We start from the raw sequence: 10,811 nt of genomic DNA on the forward strand, positions 1-10,811 counted from the left end.
AAGAGAAGAGGAGGGACAGGGAAGGCAAATCAAAGGACACAGACTTTTGCTAGTTGTCACTGTGAGAGCTAGGTGAGATGCCAGAACTAGTCTGGGCCATAAGCCTGAGGGTGGGGAGGGGGTGTGTGGGTGTGTGTGTGTGGGTGGGTGTGTTTTCGGGGGGGGGTATGGATGGATTCAGGGACTGGTGTGATCTGGAGAGTTATAAAGTCAAGGACCCTGGATTCGTGGAACAGGAGCTGTTCTGAGTGGGGGTGGGGGCTGACCTGCCTCTTTGGTCTATGACCTTTTATGGGGTATTTTTAGCTCCAGCACCTGCCTTCTTGGAGTGGGGAGACTCTTAAAGGGCAGGGGATTTCTAGTTCCTTTAGGGATCAACTGTCCACCCTTGCTCACTCCAATCTCTTGTGGTGCAGTCATGGCCATGCAAAAAATTTTTGCCCGGGAAATCCTGGACTCCAGGGGAAACCCGACAGTGGAGGTGGACCTGCACACAGCCAAGGGTAACACAGGCCTATTGAACTGGTTTGCCTCACAAGACCCCAACCTTACCTGCTCTTTCCCCTCAGTCCTGTGCCATATCTTGTCCTTTATCAGAGGTTCCTTTCCCCAAACTTCTTCCCAGACCCTCTCCTCTTCCTGGCTCCAGAGCTGGGGAGAAATGGGAGTTTCTCTGTATTGGTTTCTGTCCCTGGGCCCAGGGAGGAGACCCCAGCTCTTTGTGGGTCAGCGGCACCCTGATCTTCAGTTCCTCCTGTGCAGGTCGATTCCGAGCAGCTGTGCCCAGTGGAGCTTCCACAGGCATCTATGAAGCACTAGAACTAAGAGATGGAGACAAGTCGCGCTACCTGGGAAAAGGTAAGCAAAGACCAACTCAACACAGAAGGAGCCTGTGTGGGTACTCAGGCCAGGGATGGAGGACTGGAACCCAAAGCCCTGAAGGACTTGGGGTCCATGGGAAGATGCCTAATCCCTTTGACAGTCTTGAACCCATGCTCTGGCCTCTAGGAGTGCTGAAGGCTGTGGAGCACATCAACAAGACTCTTGGTCCTGCTCTGCTGGAAAAGGCAAGTGGAAGAGCCAGCTTCCCCTTCCCTCCTCCCAGTGACCCTGTGCCTCACCACAGGCAGCCCCTCTCCTCCAAGTTTTTTTTTTTTCTCTTATCCTTCATCCTGCATATTACCTGACACCTGAGAAATCTGACCTCTGCCCTTTCCAGAAACTAAGTGTTGTGGATCAAGAAAAAGTAGACAAATTTATGATTGAGCTGGATGGGACAGAGAATAAGTGTAAGTGAAACCCTTGGGGTCCAGAGAGAATAGGGTGTGGGGGAGATGGAGGGAGACCACTGAGGTCTGGCTGGGTTATTTCTCTGTCCCACATCTTGGGGCACACCGAAGTTCCTGATGCCTGTCTTCTACCAGGCCTGGCTGGTAGTGGACGTAACGGGAAAGTGATACATCGGCCCAGGGAGGGGTTGCGCTCCTAGAGTGCCACAGGCCTCTGAAGGAAGGAGATCTGTTAAGGGAAATCTTGATGCCAAGTGGTTTGGGATATGTGTATTTTCCCTGGGGTAATGGAGGGTATGTTCAAGGAATGAACCCCAAAGTCAGTGGGAGACACTCTCATCCTTTTTTCCTGCTTGCCTTCTTACAGCCAAGTTTGGGGCCAATGCCATCCTGGGTGTGTCCTTGGCTGTGTGTAAGGCAGGAGCAGCTGAGAAGGGGGTTCCCCTCTACCGACATATTGCAGATCTTGCAGGGAACCCTGACCTCATACTCCCAGTGCCTGTGAGTGTGGTTTCTCTTCCACATCCCCTTGACAGCTGCCCCTACCTGGCCAGGAGTGCTTAAGCAGCCCCTAGCAAATCTACCTTCCAGATTTAGTTCCAAAGAAGTTTCCTGAAATTAAATCTCCCTTGTTGTGTTCCTGCCCCTCCCTCTTCTTCGTAGCTAAACCTTCCTTAAGCCTCTTGGTGTTTCCTTGGCTCCCCACATCCCTCAGTTTCTTATGTGCCAGCCCAGGCTGGTAATTCCAACCTCATCCCTCTCTTCTACCCCACCCCTCTTAGGATTTAAGAACTTCTTCATGGAAAGGATTTTGGTATTTCTTTGCATCCTCTGAGTCCTTATTAAGCCACTGCCCTCATAATAGTAACCCTTTGAATTTAATCTCAATAATAATGTTACCATTTATTGTTACTTATTAGGAAGATTGTGCTAAGAGCATGGACTGTAGAGACATCTGCTGGGTTCAGATCCTGGCCTTGCCTGTTTTATAGTTGCATGATCTTAGGCAAGTTATTTAACCTCTCTCTGCCTCAGTTTCCTCATCTGTAAAGTGGAAATTAATGATAGTACACTGTTAATAGAGGTATTTTGAGATTAGAATAAGCTAGTTTATATACTTAGAGCAGTGCTGTAAAAGTGTTAGTATATGCCAGGCACTAGCTAAGAACTTCATATTTAGTTTCTCTTACTTTTTAGTAAAAGAATCTACAGAAAAGTAGGTTTTGCCCCCATTGTATAGAAATGGGGAGAAAGTTCTGAGGAGTAAAAGTATGGTCTTAGACCATTCAGCTAGTGAGTAGGGGCCAGACTTTCATCTTGAGTTCCCTCTCATCCCTTGATCCGTCATGCCACCCAGCTCTGAGTACCATCTCCTGTCTCAGGCCTTCAATGTGATCAATGGGGGCTCCCATGCTGGAAACAAGCTGGCCATGCAGGAGTTCATGATTCTGCCAGTGGGAGCAAGCTCCTTCAAGGAAGCCATGCGCATTGGTGCTGAGGTCTACCACCACCTCAAGGGGGTCATCAAGGCCAAGTATGGGAAGGACGCCACCAATGTAGGGGACGAGGGCGGCTTTGCACCCAACATCTTGGAGAACAATGAGGGTCAGTGCTGAGCATCCTGGGGCATAGAATACCTGGGTCCCCATGAGGAGGGGGAAAAGAAAGGCTACAGATACAGAAGACACTGGAATCTTGGGTCTTATTCCTCTTTTAGCCCTAGAGCTGCTGAAGACAGCCATTCAGGCAGCTGGTTATCCAGACAAGGTAGTAATTGGCATGGATGTGGCAGCTTCTGAATTCTATCGCAACGGAAAGTATGATCTTGACTTCAAGTCACCTGATGATCCTGCCCGGCACATCTCTGGGGAGAAACTTGGAGAGCTGTACAAGAACTTCATCAAGAACTATCCTGGTGAGACTCCCAGGTGCTTGTTTTTCTGCCTTAGTCCCCTGCAGCTGCCCAACACAGGTTTCAATACCTGGCTTTGCCACAGCTCAAGTCCTTTCCATTCCTAGCCCTACATCACAACCCCCATTCAACCCTTGTTGCTTGCCACCCCTTCATCAGGCCCCTTTTGTCTCTAACCCCAACTGCGTTCCTGATTCCCTACCAGTGGTCTCCATTGAAGACCCCTTTGACCAGGATGACTGGGCAACATGGACCTCATTCCTCTCGGGGGTGGACATCCAAATTGTGGGGGATGACCTCACAGTTACTAACCCCAAAAGGATTGCCCAGGCTGTTGAGAAAAAGGCCTGCAACTGCCTGCTGCTGAAGGTCAACCAGATCGGCTCAGTGACGGAATCCATCCAGGCGTGAGTGCTTTCTGACTTAAGGCTCACCATGGCCACCCTCCATCCCAGATCTACCCGCTGCTCACTCACTAACTCAAATCTACCTCTCCCTGGGGACCAGACCCGTCTCTTGACTAACCCTTGGCCTGTCCCCAACAGCTTTGCCATTATACTGTCGTGTCCCTCATCTTCCCACCCAGATTCTGTATTCTTCCTGTCATCTCAGGAGCCCTAAACCAAGATCTCTCCTCTTCTACTTCTAAAGATTAGTCACTGCCTTCCCTGCAAAGTGCCCATTGCTCAAAATAGGAAAATCTTAGCCCAGTCCCTGGCTTTCTTGCTAAGGAGGTTCCATAAGGCCTCATCAAATGTCCTCTCCACAGCTGCAAACTGGCACAGTCTAATGGCTGGGGCGTGATGGTGAGCCACCGCTCTGGGGAGACTGAGGACACATTCATTGCTGACCTTGTGGTGGGACTCTGCACAGGACAGGTACTCAGGGCTTCCCTCTACTGAGTATACAAACAAGACTCCTTGGCCTCCTACCCTGAGTTGAATACTACCATAGACTGCTCCTTTGGGGCCTCACCCAACCCTTGTAGCCTTACCCAACCCTCCAAATCCCTTTTTCTACCTCAGATCAAGACTGGTGCCCCCTGCCGCTCAGAGCGTCTGGCCAAATACAACCAGCTCATGAGGTACAATGGGTACAGAGGCCTGGGCAGTGGGGTAGTGGAGGGTGCTGCTGAGTTAGAAGGTTGTAACTCTGACTTTGCATTGTAGGATTGAAGAGGCTCTTGGGGACAAAGCTGTCTTTGCTGGACGAAAATTCCGTAATCCAAAGGCCAAATGAGAAGCTGGAGGCTCCAGGATTCCAGAGGAAAGACGCTGGCCTTTAAACCCTTCTCCATTGAATAAATAATGATGCCAAACAAGATCATGGTGTGGTCCTTAGAAGGAACGAGGGCTAAGAGAGGGAGGAGGGAAAGGATGCTTAGCTCTTGGCTCAGAAGGACAGGAGGTAGACAGGTGGCAGGAGGAAGAGGCAGAGAAAGGTCACCTGCTGTGACGAGGAAGTGAGAGACTCAAAGCTCAGTGATGTAGAACAGAGAAGTCCACATTTTGGAATGAGGCTGAAGGAAGCAAATACTTCTGTGAAAAGGAGCTGGAGAGGTGCCTATGGAATGAGGAACCAGCTACAGAGGATGGATAGGAGTGGATGAGAGGAGCTGAGGGTCCTGCCACTACCTGCACAAGAGGTATCTGGGGCAGACCTGCCACTGTTGAAGTGTGTGGCCTGCTGGTGCACCTTGTAGAGAAGCTGAGCCAGACTGAGTGCTTTGTGAGAACAAATGATAATGAGAGCAGCTACCACCTCTATGGAGCTTCTGGAAGCGTTCTCAATAGTGGACATGGTATTGACCTATATAAGCTTTGAAGCAGTCCTATTAGACATTTACAGAACCCCATTTTACAGATAAGAAAGAGATGTACAAAGAGTTAAATACCTTCAACATAGCAGAGTTAGCAACTGGTACAGCCAGGACACAAAGGCTATTTGGTTTAAAATAATACATCTTAGCTGGGTATGGTGGCTCACATCTGTAATCCCAGGACTTAGGAGACAGAGATGGAGATCATGAGTTTCAGGCCAACTTGGGCTAGATAGTGAGACCGTTTCAAAAATCCAAGCTTAGCTGGGCGTGTTGGCACACGCCTTTAATTCCAGCACTCAGGAGGCAGAGGCAGGCAGATCTCTGTGAGTTCAAGGCCAGCCTGGTCTACATAGTGAGTTCCAGGCCAGCTGGGCTACAGGAGACCCTGTCTCAAAAAGACAAAAAAAAAAAAACCAAACCAAATCAAACCAAACCAAACCCCCAAGCTTAGTGGCACTTAGTGGTAGTGTACCAAGCTGAGTTCAATCCCTAGCATCACTGAATAAATAAATGTACCTGTAAGTTCCAATAATACTGTTAATAATTTGCCATCTTTGGCTAATACAAATAGTAATTAAAAATTATGTGTATGAGTGTTTTGCCTGCATGCATGTATGTACGCTATATGCATGCAGTATCTGTGGAGGCCAGAAGAGAGTGTTGGATCCCCTGGAACTGGAATTATGGATAGTTGTAAGCCACCATGTGGGTGCTGGGCACTGAACCCAGTCTTCTGCAAAAACAGCAAGTTCCTTTAACCACACTGAACCAGCTCTCCAGCCCTCCACAGAGCAATTTTATACTGTTCAATCTAAAATTACTCTCTTTATTCTCTGCCAGTGGCTCTAGTACCCACTTTTCTATGTATAAACCAGAACATTGGTTCAAACAGTGTTTATTCAATGTAAAGTAACCCCAGCCCCATGGGGAAGAAGTTCCAAGGATAATAGAGAATAATACAGATTAAATACCCACCCACACACTCACACTCTCGCACACACATACACCACATCCGAGTTCCAACAGTGACAAACACCTGCTTCTCCCTCAGCCTGAGTAGCTGGTAGGACCTGATGTCTTGGAAGTGGGGCTTCAGGATGGGCCATGTTAGCAGCAGCCTTGTCCCTCCATGCCCCTGCCTTGCTGGAGGTCAAAGGGAGCTGGGTGGGATGCCTAGGAGGTAGTTGGCAACTCCTCCCCACTCTGCCGCAGACGTTTCTTGGCTCTGATCTCATTCATGGCCTCTTCGATTGAGCGTGTGTCCCGCTTGTTGGCCACGGGCACTGGGGGCAGAGGAGAGGGTGGGCAGGGTCTCAACCTCTGCTCCCCTTCCTCATCTTAAGTTCTCCCCAGGCCTCCCCCAGTTCCTGCCATGTCTCACCACAGCCGTAGGTCTTGTTGGCCTGTAGCATATGGGCTGCATCCTTGGCTGCCCCCTTGCCAATGAGGTGGCTGTACTTGTCCTTGTAATCGCTGGCAGGGCTCACCACCGCAGGTCCCTGCTGGGCTGCCTCCTCCTCCTGCTTCTGGGCCAGTTCCTAAGGGCACAGAGATGGGGCACTTGTTGCTCAAGGCCTCTTCCATTTGCTGGTGATGGGCTTCAGGGTTCCAGGGATTGCCGGGCACAGCTCACCTTTAGCTTCCGTTTCTCCTCAGCCTTCTGGGGATCCCACTCCTCTCCATGACGGTAGGAGTCCAGCTCTTCATCTGAGGGTGCAAACTCCTGGGGAAGAAGGAAATGATAAAGTCAGGTGTTCAGATATATGTGTAATTTCATACTCCACCCCAAGTAGCTGGGACAGGCTGAGAGAGGGAGGAAATCAGGGTTTTCACCTTTTTGAAGATCATGACATAGCGACAGTCATCATCTTCTCCGAAGGAGAAGGATGTGAGGCCAGCCACTTCTACCACGTCATGTCTGGGAAAAGAGGGCAGAAGAGTTTACTGAGCTATGAGGGGATCTAATGCCCTTCTCCAGAGTCTCCATTGGCTCTTTCATGTCCCTCCGCTGCCCCTTTCTTGCCTCCCCAAGCCCAGAGACACTCACAGTATGCTCCTCTCTATCTTGTTCATGGGCTGAAATTTTTTCTTGACTTGTCCACTGTCTTGGATGAAATCAGACACCTCTTTTTCCATCTTGAGAGAAACAAAACAATGAAGACATGAGATGACAGCCCTCAGGATATCTGTCTGTAACAGCCTCTTTATACCTCCCCACACCTTGCCCCAACTTCTAAGCCACTGGCTTTTAGGTTTCACCTCTCTGCAGGCATTGTCAATACAACTGAGTCCTCAACTTTCCAACTCTTACTGCAAGTCCTTCCAGAAGCTGCCTCTGATCTCTCCAGTTGTTCTCACCCTTTTACGAAACTCCACTTTCTGTTGTTTGTCTTGCTCTTGCAGTTTCTTCAGGTGGGCAGCCTGCTCTGGGGGAGAAATAGCAGCATGAGGCTAGGGCTGGGAGCAGGGGTAGAGAGAGTAGTCAGGCATCAAAGGATATCTGCAGTGCACTGGCAAGTGTTGGGCTGGGATGGTAGGCTAACTGTTGACTCACCAAGTATTTCTTGATATTTACTATATCACCTGACACTGTGCTAAGCCCTGGAGTACCAAGATGGTTAAAACACAGTTTTGCCCTTCCAGAGTACAATGTAAGTGGGAGCTACTTACCAACCCTACAAGGAGTCAATATTCACGTAATGCCCATAGCATAAGAACTATAAGGCATCTGAGGAGGTGAGAACAGCCTAAGTCCCTGGCCTCAGATTTTCTCAGCTGTCTACAGGGAAACAAATGAGCTCTGCCCCTGGGCTATACCCCAGCCCTAAGAACAGGGCCTGCTTTCCTCTACTCTCTCCCTTGACTGTGAGACAGGGTCTCTCTCTGCAGTCCAGGCTGGCCTAGAACTCACTATGGAGTCCAGGCTGGCCTCACACTTGTGTCAGTCCTTCTGCCTCAGCCTCCCCAGTGCTGGGATTGCAGGTGTGACCCAGCACTCTGGTCTAGGATTGACTGACATGGTAATGAAGACTGAACTCAGGGACTTGTGCATGCTAAGCAAACCTTCTACCACTGAGTAATGTTCCTGGCTCTTGGACTGTGCATTTTTAACTTGGGCCCTGCTATCTTCTCCTATAATATGAGTTTGCTATCTCTTGTGATTTAGGCACATGGCTCTTCCTCTCCTCCTCCTGTTGCTCAGCCTGAAATGCCCCTCCTTTCTTGTGCCATTTCAAAACCTTGGGCCTACTTCTGCAGTCTGAATCCCCACACCTGCACTGAACTCCTTCCCATCTTCCTAGTTACTTCATGTCTTTGCAGATGTTGTTCCTTCTGGATGGAATGCTTTTCCTCCTTTTGCAAGGGCTGAATTTCACCTTGAGCCAGAATTCTTCCTCTAGGCTCCAAGCATATTTGAATCAGACCCTACAGCATGTGCTAAGAACTTGCTGTAATTTTTTAATTATTATTTTTAATTATTTTTATGTGTATGAGCATATTGCATAAGTGCACCTGTGTCCGTGCAATGCCCGCAGAGAATAGAAGAGGGTGTTGGAGCCCCTGGAACTGGAGTTACAGACAGTTGTTAGCCACCATGTGGGTGCTAGGAACTGAACCCAGGTCCTCAGCAAGAGCAGCCAGTACTCTTAAATGCTGAGCCATCGATCCAGCCCCAACTTGCTGTAATTTTTTTGGGGGCGGGTGTCTTTTTGAGACAGGGTCTCCAAGTAGCCCCAGCTGCCCTGGAACTTGCTGTGTAGATCAGGCTAGCCTTGAACTCACAGATAACTGCCTATCTCTGCCTCCCAAGTGTTGGGATGAAAGGTGTGTGTCATCATGCCTAGCAGAACTTGCTATAATTTTTTTGTCTCTCCTACCAGGCTGTGAGCTCCTGGAGGGCAGGGACCCTGTTCATCTTCTGTCTAGCTATGCTTCAGGGCCCAGAGCCTGAAGACTAGACAATCTCATCTCTTTGACTTCAGTCAGCATGTTCTGTCTTAGCCACTCACTGTTCCCTATTTGGCATTCCAGTCTTTTTCTGCATCTGGGGAGATAGCATAAGATTATGGTTAAGAATAGACTAAAAAGTCACACCTGGGTTTAAAATGCTGCTACTTAGTAACCTGTGACCTCAGGCAAGTGACTGAACTGAAGCTCCCTAGTCTTATCAGCTAATGTGGGTACTCCTCCACCTAGTCAGTCCTCTAAACACTAAGCAATTCCAACTCCTGTTTCCCATTATGCTCCTCTTTCCCAAAGCTTCCAAATATACCACCTGGAACACTTCACTTGCTTTACTGAATTATTCTTCCAAGCTCAGCTCACTTCAGACAAGCTTAGGACTCCCAATTAGTCTCTCTTTCATATATATATTTCTTTCAAAGCACTGACTTGGTTATTATTATGTTTATTTTGAGACAGGGTCTCCCTGTAGCCACCGCTGGTCTGAACTTGATATGTAGACCAGGCTGGCTCACTCTCACAGAGATCTGTCTGCCTCTGCCTCTGCCTCCTGAGTGCTGGAATTAAAAGCCTACGCTATTATGCCCAGCCTTGGTTATTAATTTTCTTATGTGATCATTTCGTCAATGAACGTTTCAGAGTTCCTTGATGGGTGGTACCTTTGGCCCCCATCAGGTGTCCAGCCAGCAGGGAACTATATTTAGATATTTAGCAGTCCTTAAACAGTTTGAAGACATCCTGCCTACCCTGCCTCCTTTAGGCAGATGGGGAGCCGGTGCCTAGTATGGGACTTGTCCATGGTCAGGGCCCACATGGCAGGGAGCTGGGTCCACCTAACACTGTCATTCCGCCAGACACCTACACACACGTCACAGTACGAACACTGGGAAGGTCTCCATCAACTCTCTGGGCCGTGCCCTACCCTGGCTGCCCAACTCCAGCTAGCTTTTTGGTCAGCTACTCAGCACAGGCGGGGACACTGGTGAATCGGAACCCACGGGGCATTCTCATTCCGCCAATCTACATCACGATCACCCTGGGCACCTGGAATTTAAGGCTACGGGAGTAGCCTTGGAGGCTGCGTTAAATCAAGGAGGGGGCATAGGGATAGAATCCAGCTAACCAGTGGGAGGTGCTGAGTGAGGTAGGACAGGAGGAAAGTGCAAACACCTAGATGTTGGGCTTTAAGTTCAGTTAGCCAATAGCGGTGAAAAGACTTTGGATGGGCGTGCCCTGAACCCAATCCTAATAGTGCAGGACGTACGCGGGTCTGGGATGCTGGATACGCCAACCCTCCAATCGGAAGAAGGGACGGGCAGGGTAGGCGAAGGCGTCCTACTAATCAGAGCTCGCCAGCAGCGGACAGGCAGGCCCATGGCCAATCGCAAATTGGCTTCAGCAGCCAAGCGTCATCTGCTGAGCACAGCGGGCGGGCCAGCAGCCCTTTTAGGGACTCTGAGGGTCTCGGGAGTGGCCTGTGCAGGGTCTTTTAAGGCAGGAGGCGGCACTGTCCCAAAGAGGGAAGGGTGTGGTCCCAAGAACCGGGCGAAGTGACGCGGTTGTGAATCTGGGATCCTCACCTCGGGCCTTGCGCCGACTCTCCTGGTCACCGAGGCTGGGTGGCTTCTCCATGGAGCTCAGGATGGAGCCCAGTAGGTCCGCCATCTTGGGAATGACTGAGAGGGGGGCGGTGCGTCTTAAAGGGAAGGGCGAAATGCCTTTAAGGCCGGAAACACGTCGGAGGCGAAAAACTTCTTCGCCCCGCCCTAAGGCCGTGCTCCAGGGTGCGCGTGGCGTTCCCCCCAACCCCTTCCAGACAGAGGCC

General features: G+C 49.9%; 2 protein-coding genes across 4 annotated transcripts in view; one reads left to right on the forward strand and one right to left on the reverse strand.

The window, feature by feature from the left end:
• Eno3 (enolase 3) overlaps positions 1-4,524 on the forward strand; it is a 5,996-nt gene extending 1,472 nt beyond the window's left edge. For all 3 annotated transcript variants that reach the window (XM_017795020.2, XM_017795018.2, XM_008855923.3), the window contains exons 2-12: positions 417-503; positions 763-858; positions 1,009-1,067; positions 1,220-1,289; positions 1,657-1,790; positions 2,672-2,894; positions 3,007-3,204; positions 3,407-3,608; positions 3,971-4,079; positions 4,227-4,285; positions 4,371-4,524. In XM_017795020.2, the coding sequence (XP_017650509.1) occupies positions 419-503; positions 763-858; positions 1,009-1,067; positions 1,220-1,289; positions 1,657-1,790; positions 2,672-2,894; positions 3,007-3,204; positions 3,407-3,608; positions 3,971-4,079; positions 4,227-4,285; positions 4,371-4,440 (1,305 nt within the window). In that variant the 5' untranslated portion in view covers positions 417-418 and the 3' untranslated portion in view covers positions 4,441-4,524. The remainder of the gene's footprint in view (positions 1-416; positions 504-762; positions 859-1,008; positions 1,068-1,219; positions 1,290-1,656; positions 1,791-2,671; positions 2,895-3,006; positions 3,205-3,406; positions 3,609-3,970; positions 4,080-4,226; positions 4,286-4,370) is intronic.
• Positions 4,525-5,902: 1,378 nt separating this feature from the next.
• On the reverse strand, positions 5,903-10,795 carry Spag7 (sperm associated antigen 7). The gene is made up of 7 exons (XM_008855925.3): positions 10,567-10,795; positions 7,382-7,449; positions 7,071-7,159; positions 6,857-6,941; positions 6,657-6,746; positions 6,405-6,561; positions 5,903-6,306 (listed from the first exon to the last, which is right to left on the reverse strand). Exons 1-7 carry the CDS (start codon positions 10,649-10,651, stop codon positions 6,197-6,199), a joined length of 684 nt encoding a protein of 227 aa, XP_008854147.1. The 5' UTR covers positions 10,652-10,795; the 3' UTR covers positions 5,903-6,196.
• Between the last annotated feature and the right edge of the window lie 16 nt (positions 10,796-10,811).

Source organism: Nannospalax galili, unplaced genomic scaffold (assembly GCF_000622305.1).
Source record: "Nannospalax galili isolate Female #2095 unplaced genomic scaffold, S.galili_v1.0 scaffold146, whole genome shotgun sequence".
NCBI classification, from domain to species: Eukaryota; Metazoa; Chordata; class Mammalia; order Rodentia; family Spalacidae; genus Nannospalax; species Nannospalax galili.

Excerpts from the sequence above, each read along its gene's own strand:
- Spag7 (XM_008855925.3), bottom strand. The coding sequence starts at position 10,651 with ATGGCGGACCTACTGGGCTCCATCCTGAGCTCCATGGAGAAGCCACCC. Across the intron at positions 7,450-10,566 it reads GAGTCGGCGCAAGGCCCGAG|AGCAGGCTGCCCACCTGAAG; the intron begins GTGAGGATCCCA and ends TTTCTCCCCCAG. Across the intron at positions 6,942-7,070 it reads AAGATAGAGAGGAGCATACT|ACATGACGTGGTAGAAGTGG; the intron begins GTGAGTGTCTCT and ends CTCTTTTCCCAG.